Raw genomic sequence first — 15,170 nt, 5'->3', positions numbered from 1 at the left:
AAATGTGTAAATCTGTTTGGGACACGCCTATTTCAGGCACGTGGGCTACGGCGACCAATAGGATAACGACAGTGAATTTAAATTGGAGTCGCGGTCGTTGATAAGCAACAGATGTTGGAAACAACACGACTCGAAACTGAGAGCAAGGAATCATCTGCAGCATTTGGCACACCTAACTGAGGTAACAGACATGAAGGGCAACTATGTGTCAAAGTTACCTTTGACTTTTTTCAAGCAGCACTAGCTAATATCCGTAATTTCGCAAACTGTCGAAGACATGATACAACTAATGCTAACTTGCAGAAGGCTAGCTTACTTGAGATCCTGTATCCTCGGTCCTGGTCATCTCACCTGGTTAGAGATCAAGAGATCGGTTTATCTGGATGATCATGTTTTAAAAAACACATTTTATTTAACGCTGATTTAATTATAAGGAAAATAGGCTTGTGCTGGGATGCATTACGGAAACATTTTTGTGAGCCCCATGTAGTTGCTTAATATCTAGTCAATGAGATAAGTTTTTCTGAAAGTTAACGAAAAGCCAACATTTACGCAAACCGTAAAAGCTTTTCAAAGGTCATTTAAAGTATTTTCGTATGAGTACAATTCCTTGTCAGGCTGCCTAAAGTACGTGAGCTTTGAGATTTGTCATAAATTCAATGTAGAGCTTAGCTGAGAAAACCCATAACATGTTGATCAAATCTTACTCCATCCGGGCTTATGTTTAATTTCACATTTCTCTTGGGATGCATGTTCTAATAAGAAAGAACATATCAAAGTGGCTTCAAAAGCTTGTAATTTAAAATGCTTTTTAGCTCACATGTGGTTAAGAGGCTGTAGCTGGAGAATGTTTTGCATGGACTCAAAAACAATGACGTGATCATTGGAATAGATGACAATGTCTGATAGTTTCAGACCTTTAGATTACTTCTTTCCACAGAGCTGTCAAATGAGCTCTGTCTTCAAAACTGGGACCCTTGGACTAACAAATATGAAAAGAATAGAGATGGTTTTTACTGATTCAAACTGTCTTCTGAACAAGATCCAAATTATTACTCGTCCAAGGATTTATGGTTATATTTTGGTGGATGCGTAAACTGATGTCACTGACGGTGTGGCCAGTAAACCTTCTGTCAACATATCTACAGTAACTTAAGACAATCAAATTAAAGTAGCTTGCTAAGTAGTGATTTTTACTCTACAGTTGGTTGAATATTAATTGCTCTTTTCAAGGTGATTTGAAAGATAATCTTGATACTCTATTGTGAAACAATTTCCTTTTAAGGCTAGTATTCAGTTTACTTGCACAATAAACCAAAAAAAAGAAGCGAACTTCAGTCTCTTTTAGTGTGACTGACTACAGTGTGTTGCAGAAGCTCACATCTGCTCATGTTTTCAGGTAGAATGGCAAACCTAATCTTTCCAGAGCAAGAAAATGCACGTCTTCGTGTCCCTTCACTGAAGATGCGACAGCGGCTTCAGTCCGCTCCAGGTATGAACCGCCAACTTTGTTGTTTTGGCACAAATTTGAGCTGTGTGGTTGTCCATGTTAATCTCTTATTTATTTTTTTTTCCACCAGAGAATCTCCTGAAGTCTCCCATGACTAAGACCTTTAACACCCCCCTGCCATCTGGTCGTAAGGCTTTTGGGGCGGTGAACAAAAAGATCTTGACCCCATCTGTCGGTGCACAGGAGAAGAAACTGCTGAGGCCACAGGTTGGACTACAATATGATGCTGTTGTCTAAAACCAGTGGCAGGCTGTAATGTGATGCTCTTTATTCCAAACTTTGTACTAAGGTCATGTGTTTTTTTTTTTTTTGTTTTTTTTTTTCCCAAAAAGGAAACCAAAGTCGAGCATCCTCCTCAGACCAAAGTGGAAGAATATCCTGAAATTGAGAAGTTTATCCCTTACGACCCACTCGGTAATTTATGTCTTCAGTTGTAAAGGTTTTACTCTTTTAAAAGTATAACAAGACTAAATTAAACCCTCCTATACTTAAGCTTTTTCACAGCCGCATTTCATTGAGTTTGTCCTTTTATGGCTCGCTTCACTCAGTTTTACAGTATGCTATGGGCCAACATGGACTTCCTCAAATATGCAACGGATTTGTCAGCTTGAGCTAGTTTTAGCGATCACAAAGATGTAAGAATGTAAAGGGTTTTAACAGCATTTGGCCTCTTCTGTGTGTGGTTTAAAAACGAGGCTGTCGCATTACGTGCCATTTTACTTTTGACCTTACCTTAAAAATCTGAACTCTGCAGACAGGAAACAGAAGATCTGGCTATGTTTGTGCATCCATCTAGAGTTGTAGTCTGCTCTTGATGTTCAATGTTTCACTATAGACTGTATAGACCATTTGTATGGACAGACTTTACTTTTGTGTTCATCACGTCAGGAGCTGAAAACTTGAGGTGCAGTTGTGTTAATGGGAAGACTTTTCAGCCAGTAATGATGCTTAGTAGGCATATGCACTCAGTTTGTGGAATGACTCTAAGCTTAATCTCCTGAAACTGACTTTTTCTTCCCTTCTTGCACCGCAGTTATTTCAGAAAGTGACTGTTCAGTATTTGAGCTCCCAACACGGGAGATATATATATATATATATATATATATATATATATTAAAAAAAATAATGTGAGCAAAAAATGGATTTGCTCACATTTTTCTTTTTCTTATAATTTTTCAGAGTTCGAGAAGTACAGTATACCTGAAGACTTCATTCCTCTCAGTAGGCTGGCTCTTCCCGGATTGGCCCGTTTCTCTGAAACTTCACATCTGTGTCAGGAGGACCTGGACCAGATCGATCCACTCCCAAACCTCTCGCCTTTGGAGATGCCAAAACGTTCGGGTATGAAGTCACTATCAGAGCCACATTAGTATTTACTGTTGGACTAAAAACTATTTTAAACAACGGTTTCTGTTTCACACTATGAGATTTAATACATAATTCCCCCCCCCCCCCGTTGCAAAGTCATTATACTCGTGGAACTTTGTCACATCATTTTGTGCCTTGAGACATTTTTATGGCAAATACCTCCTGATGTATAAAGAATATTGATGTCGACTCGATTACTTTCACTTAATTTTTTATTTTTTTTCCCCCCAAATTACCTGCATTTAAAAATGAGATGCGACGCAGCTGAATTATCTGTTCGATGTACGACAGCATATTTTAAATTAGAAGATGCAGAGTGAAGCGGCTGACCAGAGCATTTAGAAATGACTACACTGTTTAATTTGGGGTTATGAAATGTGTTTATACGTATTTCAGACTGGTTAAATACTGGGCTTCACTACTTCTAATTCGGTGTAGAATCAACAGCAACTCAGCCATCCCCTCTTAACAACAGGTGAAAATGACCAGAACATCGGAGTAATGAGTTTTAGTGAGCCAACTGAGTGCTGACATTTATAATTAAGACCATTTAAAATAAACAGTATGTGGGTCACTACAATAAATGACACTTGTGCAGCAGCTGTAATTGTAGCCTGGAGAAGAGAAACGTAAAGTGTCATTAACTACTGGTATCATTAACTTGATACATCTCTTTTCAGATTACTGCTTGGAGCTGGACGCCTTTCTTCAAACACTCGATGAGCTGACCGTTGAGCTTCCTCCAGAATGTATTACTGACTGTTAATGCTTGTTGTGACTTTTTCTTTTAAAATTTTTATCTGAAATAAAGCTTATACACTTTAAATCTGCTCGGCACCATTATATAATTAGAGACAGGCTCTTAAAGTATCAGGGGAGTGTACAGCGTATTACTTCCTGCTTTAAGTCCATCAGTGGTCACATGTGAGGGAATCTTGCCATTGGTTTTGTCTGAGATTAGAATGAACTTTGTCTCGGTTCCTCTTGCAGCGGAAGGTTGACTCTGTCTTTTCTGGTGTTGAAATGACTTGTCTTGTCCGTTTTGACAAGCGTTTAATGCAAGGATTGAAATAAATGGTCTGTGCAACTGCAGTGTGTGCGCTTTTTGTATCCGAGACGACCTTCGTTCTACTCTGAACAGGTGAGTTAACGTGGCTGTGGGGGAGTTGCTGTGAAACTATAAAGAAGTTAAAAGGGGAAAATTTAAAGTGTTTTCCGCTTCAGGAAACTCATGTTTGCACTTAGACGCTGAAAGGCGTGTTCGGTTTTTTTTTTTGTTTTTTTTTTTGTTTTTTTTTCTTCCCTCCTTCCCAAACTTATGTTAAAAAATACTTTTATTTTTTTTCCTCGACACAGGAAATGAGTGCGGTAGAGCCGAGGGAAATTATTGGAGTTTATTATACGATATATCTTCGGGGTGCAGTCTAAATAAAAGGAAGTAGCCTTGGACTCTGCAGAGGAAGCGTTGCAGCATGTATGAGAGTGGATCAGATTCGACTGGATCCGAGCCAGCTGTCGGCAATACCGACGCCCACAGCAGCAGGAGGTACACAGAAGGCACCGTTGTGGAGCGGCTGTCGAGATATGGCATGCAGGTCATGCCCAGTGCCTTCCAACGTAGGTCGAGGCTGCAGCGGCAGCAAGAAGTGAGTGACTGCTCCGCGCCGGGGGCACCTCACCGAGAGGCTTCGGAGAGAGGGTCGGTCACATCAGTTATGCGTAAAAAGTACCTGAAGGAGTTGCTCCTAAATAACTCGCACAGCGGATTCAGCAGCGCGCTCTCCTTGGAGACCCTCAGCGTGTCCTTCCAGCAGGACATAGACTGGGCTTTGTCCCCGATGGAGCACGCATGGATGCTGTCAGCAGTGGAGGGAAACTATGAAACCATACTGGAGTTTATCACCGATGACGCACATCTGTTAATGAGGAGGGATTTCGTCAGTGGCTACTCGGTCCTTCACTGGCTGGCCAAGAGAGGACAGGACGATACTCTGCTCAGGCTGTTGCGGTACGCGGAGGGTGCGGGCATCCCCGTGAACGTGAACCTGCGGGGAAGCGGCGGGCTCACCCCGCTGCACGTCGCCAGCATGCACGGCCATTACATGGTCATCAAGCTGCTGGTCGGAGCCTACGGTGCCAACGTCGATGCCATGGACTATAACGGAAAGAGGCCGTGGCAGTATTTGAAGGGAGACGCCCCGCCGGAGATGAAGGAGCTGCTGGGAACTTGGGACGATGAGCATAACTGCGGAGGTGCGCAAAATTTCAACAAGAACGTCAACAACAACTGCGCCGGCGCAGTGAACTTGACCGCATGCGATGAAGTTGACAGCGAAGAGACAGAAGAAGTGAGCTACTTTGACCAAAGTATGAGGAGCAGCTGGAGATTTGGGTCTTTAAGAAAGCTGATATCCTCCTTTCCATTTCCTGGAAGGAAAACCTAAGCAGTTATTGCACATGCTTTCAGATGTGTGCACTATTTATGCTTTCAGTTCACTTTGTGTGTCTCTGGAGGTTTACAAAGTTACAAGTCTTATAAACGCATTACTGTGGTACTTAAAATATGAAGGAATCTAGAAAGCACCAATGATTCCCACTATTTCATTGTTAAATATTCACATAAGATCATTTCAACTGGAAACGGAGCTTGGAAAGTTTAACCCGAACCGTGATGAGGATCCCTCATGAACATTTCTTTCACCTAGTACTTATGCCTCTTTTAAAAAGAATAACTGAAACTTGAATAAATCCTTGTATAAACACCATTGCTCCTACTTTTCCACCTTGGAACCAACTCACTGATGCTGATATTACTTAACGAAGCAGTTTTCCCTACATACTGAGCACTAATATAGTAGGTCTTTGCTAAATTTAGCTTCTTGAATAGCTGAACTGTCTTTCAGATTCAAGGAAAAGTAAAAATAAATGTCTCATACAAATCTGTTTTGTGGTCAGACTCAACCCTTCCTGAGTGTGAGTGCTTCTCTATGCAGAGCTGTCATCAGACACCCTTTGAATCTGTTTGGTTAGCCTGAAAACACTAAAGTAACTGTTCAGATGTAGATAAAGGGACAGGGAAACAGGGAAAAAAAACAGGCTGTACTGCTGCATTTCAAGTTTGATCACAGATCTTTTATTGTCAAACGTGAGCAAAACCAGAGTATCTGTACAAAACAACTGCTGCTCCAATGACATGGCTCCCTCCATGCGCTCAGGCCCAGCAGCTGGAGGTCCTGGCAGATGTTGGGATGGAGGGATCCACAGACCTTCATGCTTACAGGCCCAGCTTGGTCCTCCTCCAGTGTCTCCTCTTGGAGTTGTACCTGAAATCAAACGGTAGCGGGAAAAAAACAAACAAAAGAAAGTAAGAACCTCCTGGGATAAACAATGCAATCCTTTGTACAAAACTGGCCAAGCAAAATATTAACTACCTTATTTAATCAACATGTGAGTTTGCAATGAAACCAAGAGAGATTTATATCACAGCAGGAGTAACAAGTCTGACGACCAAGTATTAAATCTTGACTCGCTGACCATTTTTAAAATTTTCCTCACCTCTGAGAAAACTTATTTTTGTCAAATTTGGCAGCAACATCTTAAATCTTTGTAGCCACGCAAGCAAAAATATTTGCCAAATTCACTGAAAAGTATTTGAGTTAAAGAACAAAACTGGACTGATCCAGCATCTTAAACACCTTGTTGACATGAATTATGTCAAGTAGGCAACCAAAAAAAAAAATTAAATAAATCTTACTAAAGATTGAGTGAACACAGTTTTGTTTATCCATGCCATCCATTTTTATCCCATTAAGCGTGAAGTATTTAATCAAATGAAGGCAATTTTTGCTCAATAAACTAAAGGTTCAATGGTACATGGTGAAAGCATTCAAATTCTGATAGTTACTAAGTTAATCTGTCTGACATTCTGACTAAAGATGGCTTCTAATTTTAAAGTAACAGTCTGATCCATCATTACTTTCTACCAGCACTATATCACTGCAGCAATCCTGGAATGTCTCAAACCAGTGATTACACAAAGCAAACAGCCTCACAGGAGAGATGTGTAGATCAGCCATTCAAGCAAGCATAGGACCCAACAGGTGTTCTGCCACAGAGCCTCCTCATCACCAGCCCAGTGAGCAGGAGTAAGAGCTCTGCAGCAGGCATGCTCTCAGCAGGGTTAATGACAGCACTCTACTGATAAGCAGTGCTGCAATTGCAGACCTGCTTTACATTGTACAGAGTTCCTGCTTCCCCCCCCCTTAGCGTTAGTCAGCCAGCTGCCTCTGCACTTAATGACAACGTAAACAGCTCAGCAATGCAATGAAGCAGTGTTGGGCAATTTAAAACCATTCAGACAGACACAAAGCTCTCTAATGAGAGTTTTCCTCTTCAGGAATATTGACTGCACATTGCAATGTTAATACTTAAAATGATGCTAAACCGGCTTTAAAGGTTGAGTGCTTATAAAACTGGTGTGATATGGTCTTTAATTTGGGAAAAATGTAGACTACGCTGCTTCCTGACAAAGTGCAGGAGAGCTGCTGACGGAGACTTTAAGAGGTTTAAAATGATGCCATAAGGGCATCAAGACACCAAGACGGAACAGTGCAAGTCATGTCTGTGGGTGCACGAGTTAGTATGTATGCACGACTTTTTGTTTAAGATAAACTGAAGCGGTCGTGAGACTTTAGTATCAATCCTGGTAATCCCATTTTTTCTGGGAGACTGACTTGTAAACATCTGATGATATGTTTTAATGTGCGTTAAAGTCTCATATCTTAACTTTTCATAAAAAAAACGGTATAAAGTAAACGTTTAAGCCGATGCTTCCTCTGTAAGTTTAAACTTAAGGTGCTGTTGAATTGCACTGAGCTATACTGTTGTGTCAGTTTTACATCTGCAACAACACAATTAACCATCACTAAACTACATCCTTTAAAACTACACCCGTCTACAGTTGACTTAAAGTATTAAGAACCTCACGGTTTTATTAATGCTTCTATACTGTTGATGGTAGCGCCTGAGACGATATTTATGATAGGATGGAAAGGAGTGACCTTATTTGTAAATACCAAATAGGGAAATACATTCACAGATCAGACTTTTCTCTTTAGTTAAAAGAGGAGTCCAGCAAGGACCTGCATTTCTCCCCCAACTAAGGAATTAAACTGAATCAGTCAACCTTCCTACAAGATTACATTTAAAGATAAGAAAAGCTCCTTTAGGCCTTAAACAAATGTTTAAAGGTGTGCAGAAATGTCTGATGTTGTATGGTGCTCAATGCATTTTAACTCACCTGATCTTGTTACCGGTTTTCATCCTGATCCACTGCGGGATCGGCCTGTTCTGCTTTTGCTTCTTGGCGAGGAAGCGCTTTATCCTGAAAGTCTTGTGGGACGACTGTAAACAAACAAACTTGTCAGCACCGTGTCAACAATTACTCTGTCCACATATGTGAAATGTCCTATAAATTATGTTCTTAAAGTATTCTCAGGGAGATGAAGCCAAAGCGATAACTGCTTGGAGGGAAGTTATCGGCTAACATGTGTAGCACTACAGAGAAGGTACCGGCTAGCATTTCCGAGCTCATTTAATCAGTTTTATCTCATCATTTAAAACAACATACAAATTGTTTTATCTACTAATGACACCATTATTGTTTATGTGATTTATTAGAGTTGGTTTACGGGCCCTGTTGACGTGGATGTTTAAAGATTTCATATTTACCATTTTGTCCACAGTCCTTTCCCCACTATGGCGGTGGTCGAAGAGAAAGAAGGAAGTGACGTCGGAGCTTTTACAAATGAGCTTCCGCGGAACAGTGACACCCACCGGTCGATGGACGCAATGCAGAAACACTAACAGCAAGATCGCTGTCGGTTTTGGGAACAAATATCAACTTCTAAGTTAAAAACTTTGCCTCGAGAATGGGCTGAGAAAAACTAGCAGCTTCTCAGATTATGAATAAAATAATATTATCCCTCCATTTACCTCAGAAATCTTTAATTTCCACATAAACATAATAGTTTGTCTCTCTCAAATGAAAACAGTAAAATAAGAAAATAAAATCAATCAAAAACTGCCCGAGTTACTATGAGAATATATACAGAAACTCAACGTGTGGGTCTGTTTTTTTTTCACTGTCCTGACATTTTATAAACTGGAAATAAAAAATAATTATGATCTGCAGCCTTGCAACATCTGTGTGAAGTTTTTATACTTTTATTGTTAGGAACAGGCATGAGAAGTAATCTGATTAAATGTACTTCAGATTTAAATTTCTAAACTGTTTTTCAATTTTAATCATAGTCAAGATACACGACAGGAAGCTGGAAGAATATTTGGAAACAAAGAAACCCTGTTAAAACTATAGTAACCTGTTCAACCCATCCTTTTCTTATATTCAAAGACTCAACATTTCACATTTTAAAAAAGACAACACAAACACTTGAGCGCAGATCTTTTATTTCCTGTGAAAAGTGAGTACAGTTTCTGTCACCAGCACATCATGGATGAATGTTTCAGGTGAGTCTGAGACAAGAAAAGGGAGAAGGCCACAGATCGATCACTCTGATTATAAGACTTAAGTGTCCCAAGTCTACATGCATGAACAGCCGTCACATAGCAGTAAAGTGAAAACAAATGGCTATTTCTCCAGATTGGGTGTATGATCCACAGCTTCTTAGGCTGATAGGCCATGAAATGTTCCCGCACAGACTTACAGATTGTCCATCTCCCCGTTCAGGGCAATTTATGTGCACTTCAAGCTGAAAATAATAAAACAGAAATGCTCTTGTGATCACTGTAAAATCTTAATTTTAGAGCTTGTTGACATATCAAGTGATAAGGTAATTAAAGACTTGGAAGTTATTTCAGAGCTGCAGAGTGCGATGGAGCAGAACAAGATGGAAGAACATTTGCAGTGTACAACATTACTGAAATAAGGTCACTTTGAGATCACGTGGTCCCAGAAAACTTTGGCTTCACCTAATGTGCCCTACAGCCAAACTCTTTCCAAAAGGTTACCGTTACCTCTCCTAACACATAAAACTAAAAAGGGTCACATTCAGGCACTGAGAGGATCCACAATCCCTCCTCCTCCTCCTCCTCCTCTGAGACTGGGAGAGCCGGGTGCAGTCCCGTTTCGACTGCAGTGCACGCAGCTCTGAGACGCCACGTTGATGCTCTGAGCCTCACAGGCCTGTCTCCTCTCTCCTCTCTCCTCACCAAACTTAAAATGCCACAATCAGAAATCAACTCAGTCGTCTCCCTTCTCAGCCACTTTTGTGTTCTCAGGATCAGACTTTGTGTCGGCAGAGGTGGATTCAGCTCCTCCGCCCACAGTCTTGTTTCGGGTCCTGGCCCCTGGCTGGTACAGCTGTATGGCAGGCCGGTCCTGATGCAAAAAAAAAAAAACAACCCTCTTAGAAATACTTCTACACAGCTGTAAGAAACAGCTTTGATGGCTAAGAGTCATTACCTTGTTCCGCAGCCGCTCTCTTTTGCTACTCTCGTCCTTTTTGCTCTCTCTGACAGGCTTCTCCGGCCTCTCAGAGTGAGGGGAGTCTGCCATATTTTCGTTCTTCTTCTTCTCCAAGGCTTTTTCTTTTCTAAACTCCTCTTCTCGCTTCTTGTATGTGTTCTCTCCATCATGGTGTTCCCTCCTTCTCCGCCTTTCCTCGTCCTGCCGTCTGATGCGCTCCCTCTCTCTCTGCCGCCGCTCCTTCTCCCGGTCTCTGTCCCGATCTGCGTTACGCTCCCTAAACTCCTTCCTTCCGTCTCCGTCCCCTCTGCAAGTAGAGAAATATGTGTTGTCATTCTGTTAGAAATGAGTGAGTGCAAAGAAACGACTGAGCGAACTAACTTCCTTCCTCGATCCTCCCTGTTTTCCATGTTCGGACGCCTCTTCTGCTCGGCACTTCCCAAGGATCTGTCCTCTTTATTTGGCTTCTCTGGTTTTTTGGGTTTATCCTTAGGCTTTTCAGAATCAGCATCATCGCATCTCTCTGGCTTCTTTAGAAGCTGAAAATAAAGATAAACTCAAAATGAGATACTGGAGATTACACACACTCAAAACTTTCTTTATTTCTCTGCAGCCCAAACCTTAATTTTTGGTTCTTCTTTAACTTGGTCCTTGTCTTTCTCCAGCGGTTTCTCAAGTCTTCTCATCTTCTCGGCCTCTTTGCGTTTCCTCCTCTCCTCCTCCCTCCACTTACGACGCTCCTCATCACGCACACGCTTGCGCTCAAGCTCCCTCCTTCTTCTTTCCTCTTTCTTTTCCTCCCTCAGTCTCTGAACAGAGTAAAACAGGACCTGTGAGGCCAGTCTCCAACATAGAAGATGACATAACATACATCCAAAGAAAACCCTTACCTGTTTATTCTTCAGGAAGTCCAGCAGAGGAGTCGTCTTTTTAGCTTGAAGGGAAAAAAAATTATTAAATTATGCCCATTTACATACATACATGCAGTGATGTTTCTGTTAACATACCTACGAGTTCCTTCGATCTAGCCTCGATCTCTTCTAAAAGAGTTTCAGGCGTGGATGTGAATTTCTCTTCATCTCCATTATAAAATTCAAGGAACTTCTTGTAATCCGGATCTAAACAGAAATGTGCAAAATAAAGATAAAAGCAATATAAAACTATAATAATTGAAGTGTGTACTTTCTGTATAAACAATTTTCTTTATTTAAACAGGGTGAATAGCAAATAAAATGGCAAATATATTGTAAACAATTTGGTAAAAAGGGGAACTCTTGGCCTGATAAAGGTCATACTCAACTAAACCATCTTCAAACTTCTTTCTTTATTATGGTGCAGTGTCATACTCTTAGTCTGGAGAGTACAAATTATATTTACCTTCAATAATGGTTCCACACTTTGAATCCTTCTTCTTATTTTTTTTCTTGGCAGTCTTTTGAAAAGGTGCAAACTCCACTATGGCAGGATACTCCTGACCTGTTTCCAAACAATACGCGGACAAGAATATTGCTTCAGAGCAACTCAGTGAAAATTGTTTTTACCTCTGATGTTGTGCTCTTCATACCTCTGTTATCTATGAATACATATCCATCAAAACGATCTCTGAAGAGGACTATATCATCTTGATTTTTGAAGTTGATGTAAGCCCTTGCAAAGAGGTGAGGGAAAAGGCTGGGAGGACAAACCACTCGTGTCAGATTAACATGCAGGAGAAAATGTTAAGTGGACTTTTTAATATGTTAAGCTCACCTGGTGTCGTTGGAGAAAAACTCCATGTAATCCACCTCTGGGAGAGGCTGAAGCTGTTCCTCTAACTCCTCCATGGTCAGACTTGGTGGTAATCGCCTTATCACAATCTGAGGAATCATGGTTGGAAGTTTAGGATATTAATACGTGCACAATCAAGCTAATAACAAGACAAATAAAGTTAAGGTTAGTTGAGGTTAGTCAAGGTGCGCGTAGTCTGGCGTCAATTTTATCTTACTTGATCAAATTCAAGGTAGACATCACACATTTAATCTATAAACACAACTTGGTTAAATGTGTGTTGCTATTTTTAAACTATTAACATCCAAAACTGACGGTATGTAGCAGCATTAGCTATCGAAGCTAGCAAGTTTTACCTTTGTCATGGTTTCCCTCTTTTCCTTGGACCTTTCTGTCTTATCTCCATCTTCAGTCTTTATCTCCGCCTTTCTGTCCTTCGGTCGAGTGTTTTCTTTGTCGTCCTTCATTACTCGAAAGCTACTTTTTACCGCGATTTATTCTCATCTCATCTAACACACTTGTTTACTTTTTAGCAAGTTAGCCTGCTAGTAGCAACCGAACTAACCGTAACTTCCTTTCTGACGGTTGAACCTGCAGGTCTGCGTAACCACAGCAGGGGGGCGCTATAGGTGAAAAAAACAAGCACATCTCGTTATTTAGATTTTACATCTAAAAAGCATTTGATATCATTCCATATTTATTTATCTATTGCTGGAGCTGTCGTGAACATGACAGCATTTTTTCTAAACATTTTGATTTAGCACAAAGGAAAAACTTCCGCTTTTCATTTGCCTTTCAAAATAAAAGCTAGCGAATACGAGCTCTCCAAAATTAACTTCTAATAAGAATTAGATCGTTTTGTAACGCAAAGAAGTGTAAATTAAAGGTGCCCTTCAGTTAGTTTAATTGAAAATAAATTGTTTTGAGAATGATCAAAATATTAAAGTATACTTCTTGTAATTCCATTTTATTTTATTTAACTGATAGAAAAGCAGGGATTTGAATCTGAAGTATTCACTGTAATCATAAACTCAAAATATTCATACGTTTTCTGCTGGATACTTTGCATTGTTTATTTTGGTCTTTTAATCAAATCACTCGTTTAATGTTCTGTACGTAATTTTTACGACGACGTACTCTTCTTTTTTCCCCTGCAATATTTGACGCTTTAACTTTGAAAAGTCCAAGCAGGAAATGTCTTCTTCTTCCGGTGGTGGAACGTAGGTCACAAGAGCGGTCGACATTTTGTTAGCTTCTTAGCAAAAATAAACTACCCTCTGTGGTTTTAGGGCAACTAGGTTGTCCTCGCATTTGCTCTTTGACGCCTGGCAGTTGAAATTAGCAGCCATGTGGGTTGAAATCCTGCCCGGCCTCGGCATTATGACTATTTGTCTGATCATTCCCGGCATCGCCACCGCACAAATCCAGAAGTTCACCAACGGGGGGAAGGTGAGGCCGTCGCCTGCTCCTGCGGCTCTCCCGCTGGGCTGTCAACTCTGCTGCCTGTCGGTGGTTATCTGTTTTGTGACCCAAGTCTCCCGTTTTCATTTCAGGAGAAGAGAGTCGCTCGGATGCCGTGGCAGTGGTATCTGATGGAAAGGGACAAGCGAGTGGGAGGAACGGGTCGCTACTACGACTCCAAGGTGAGCGTCTTTTTATTTTTTTTTCAGAAACAAAGTGCATATGCATGAAAAACATACAGTTTTTACGCTTTAAATCCATTTCTTCACCCTGTCTGGGAGGGTCACCGCCATCCCACTGGTAATATTATTGTCCGAGATAAGAAATATAAAATAGAACATTTTCTGTCTTTTTGTGAGTTGGATTTATCTCTCTAACCACGAGAAGATGATTGACGGGTCTCCCTGACTAACTGGATATTTGCAACCTGCACAGTGGCTTGTAAAACGTCCATTTTTATATATTACAAGGCAAAAAAAAAAAAGTCTTTAGTTGTTATTAAAGTAGAAAAGGAAAAACTCATCCATGCATTCGTCTCCAGTAGACTCGATTACTGTAACGCTCTTTTAACTGGACTTCCCAAAAAGAGCATTAAACATCTGCAGCTCATCCAGAACGCTGCTGCTGGAGTTTTAACCCGGACTCAAGAGATCTGAACACATCACAGCAGTTTTAAAATCTTTACACTGGCTTCCAGTCAGTCACAGAATAGATTTTAAAAGCCTGCTGATGGTTTACAAATCCCAGAACGGTTTAGGCCCAAAATACATCTGTGATATGTTCAGAGAATATAAACCCAGCAGAGCTCTTAGATCCAAGGACTCAGGTCAGCTGGTCCAGTCCAGAGTCCAGACTAAACATGGAGAAGCAGCATTTAGCTGTTATGCTGCAAACAAGTGGAACAAACTGCCAGTGGAGATTAAACTTTCACCAAATGTAGACATTTTTAAATCCAGGTTAAAAACATTTCTTTTCTCATGTGTCTATGCATGAAATCTGCACGATATCTTTGAATTTATTTTGACTGTTGCTTATTTTTAAATTAATTTAAATTATTTTATGTTTCTTTTTATATTATTTTATGTCTTTTTAATGCTTCTTGCACTCCCTGCTGCAATGCTTTTATTTTATGTGAAGCACTTTGAATTGTTTTGTACATGAAATGTGCTATACAAATAAATTTGATTTGATTTTGATTTAGGTAATGAGTTACACTGGCATCTGAATAATTCACAAAAATAAATAAATAAATATTTTTAATTTGTAGAACACAGGAGAGCCAGAGGTTCTCGGTCACGTGTAGTCTAAAATCTGCAGTCTTTTCATGCTGTTCAACAAATGTTTTCTTTGGACACTAATTATTTATTTTTCTCTCAACAGGGACTTGAGAACATCAACTGATGGAAGATTATGGCGACACAAGCAGAAAGTTCCTTGCTGTACATTAAAAAGATTATATTTAACATGCATTTGTTTGTTTTGTGACTCTTTCTAAAAGCAGTTGTCCCTGCGATCGATTAAACTTTTCCACACTGGAAGTCTTTTGAAGGTTCTTTGGTGTGTTCTTGTTCTTTGATT

At 40.3% G+C, this 15,170-nt stretch overlaps 4 protein-coding genes across 6 annotated transcripts; 2 read left to right on the top strand and 2 right to left on the bottom strand.

The window, feature by feature from the left end:
• Positions 1-97: 97 nt before the first annotated feature.
• Positions 98-5,815, top strand: sowahd (sosondowah ankyrin repeat domain family d). 3 transcript variants are annotated; one of them, XM_075480708.1, is made up of 7 exons: positions 98-181; positions 1,404-1,492; positions 1,581-1,717; positions 1,843-1,924; positions 2,690-2,851; positions 3,559-4,019; positions 4,235-4,343. In XM_075480708.1, the coding sequence occupies exons 2-6, from the start codon at positions 1,405-1,407 to the stop codon at positions 3,642-3,644; spliced, it is 555 nt and encodes a 184-aa protein (XP_075336823.1). In that variant the 5' UTR covers positions 98-181; position 1,404; the 3' UTR covers positions 3,645-4,019; positions 4,235-4,343. The 3 variants fall into 3 exon arrangements, with proteins under 3 accessions (XP_075336823.1, XP_075336822.1, XP_075336821.1); XM_075480707.1 differs by having other exon boundaries at positions 1,400-1,492; XM_075480706.1 differs by lacking the exons at positions 98-181; positions 1,404-1,492; positions 1,581-1,717; positions 1,843-1,924; positions 2,690-2,851 and having other exon boundaries at positions 3,644-4,019; positions 4,235-5,815.
• A 173-nt stretch (positions 5,816-5,988) lies between these two features.
• On the bottom strand, positions 5,989-8,684 carry rpl39 (ribosomal protein L39). The gene is made up of 3 exons (XM_075480705.1): positions 8,609-8,684; positions 8,178-8,281; positions 5,989-6,201 (listed from the first exon to the last, which is right to left on the bottom strand). The coding sequence occupies exons 1-3, from the start codon at positions 8,609-8,611 to the stop codon at positions 6,153-6,155; spliced, it is 156 nt and encodes a 51-aa protein (XP_075336820.1). The 5' UTR covers positions 8,612-8,684; the 3' UTR covers positions 5,989-6,152.
• Positions 8,685-9,329: 645 nt separating this feature from the next.
• upf3b (UPF3B regulator of nonsense mediated mRNA decay) lies at positions 9,330-12,868 on the bottom strand. The gene is made up of 10 exons (XM_075481742.1): positions 12,488-12,868; positions 12,114-12,220; positions 11,929-12,035; positions 11,742-11,840; positions 11,372-11,482; positions 11,255-11,298; positions 10,985-11,173; positions 10,746-10,903; positions 10,362-10,671; positions 9,330-10,277 (listed from the first exon to the last, which is right to left on the bottom strand). The coding sequence occupies exons 1-10, from the start codon at positions 12,596-12,598 to the stop codon at positions 10,140-10,142; spliced, it is 1,374 nt and encodes a 457-aa protein (XP_075337857.1). The 5' UTR covers positions 12,599-12,868; the 3' UTR covers positions 9,330-10,139.
• Positions 12,869-13,329: 461 nt separating this feature from the next.
• Positions 13,330-15,130, top strand: ndufa1 (NADH:ubiquinone oxidoreductase subunit A1). The gene is made up of 3 exons (XM_075481741.1): positions 13,330-13,580; positions 13,685-13,774; positions 14,973-15,130. Exons 1-3 carry the CDS (start codon positions 13,479-13,481, stop codon positions 14,991-14,993), a joined length of 213 nt encoding a protein of 70 aa, XP_075337856.1. The 5' UTR covers positions 13,330-13,478; the 3' UTR covers positions 14,994-15,130.
• Positions 15,131-15,170: the final 40 nt, after the last annotated feature.

This window comes from Odontesthes bonariensis, chromosome 13 (genome assembly GCF_027942865.1).
Source record: "Odontesthes bonariensis isolate fOdoBon6 chromosome 13, fOdoBon6.hap1, whole genome shotgun sequence".
NCBI lineage: Eukaryota > Metazoa > Chordata > Actinopteri > Atheriniformes > Atherinopsidae > Odontesthes > Odontesthes bonariensis.
Note: the sequence above shows the minus strand (reverse complement) of the source record. Positions and strands in the feature narration are given on the sequence as shown.

Bases quoted from the DNA above. Each gene is read 5' to 3' on its own strand.
- sowahd (XM_075480706.1), top strand. From the start codon at position 4,351: ATGTATGAGAGTGGATCAGATTCGACTGGATCCGAGCCAGCTGTCGGC.
- rpl39 (XM_075480705.1), bottom strand. The intron at 6,202-8,177 runs GTGAGTTAAAAT...GTTTGATTTCAG, and splicing joins AAAACCGGTAACAAGATCAG to GTACAACTCCAAGAGGAGAC.
- upf3b (XM_075481742.1), bottom strand. From the start codon at position 12,598: ATGAAGGACGACAAAGAAAACACTCGACCGAAGGACAGAAAGGCGGAG. The intron at 11,299-11,371 runs GTATGTTAACAG...TTTCCCTTCAAG, and splicing joins TAGATCGAAGGAACTCGTAG to CTAAAAAGACGACTCCTCTG. The intron at 10,672-10,745 runs GTTAGTTCGCTC...CTCTACTTGCAG, and splicing joins AGGGAGGATCGAGGAAGGAA to AGGGGACGGAGACGGAAGGA.
- ndufa1 (XM_075481741.1), top strand. From the start codon at position 13,479: ATGTGGGTTGAAATCCTGCCCGGCCTCGGCATTATGACTATTTGTCTG. The intron at 13,581-13,684 runs GTGAGGCCGTCG...TTTTCATTTCAG, and splicing joins AGTTCACCAACGGGGGGAAG to GAGAAGAGAGTCGCTCGGAT. The intron at 13,775-14,972 runs GTGAGCGTCTTT...TTCTCTCAACAG, and splicing joins GTCGCTACTACGACTCCAAG to GGACTTGAGAACATCAACTG.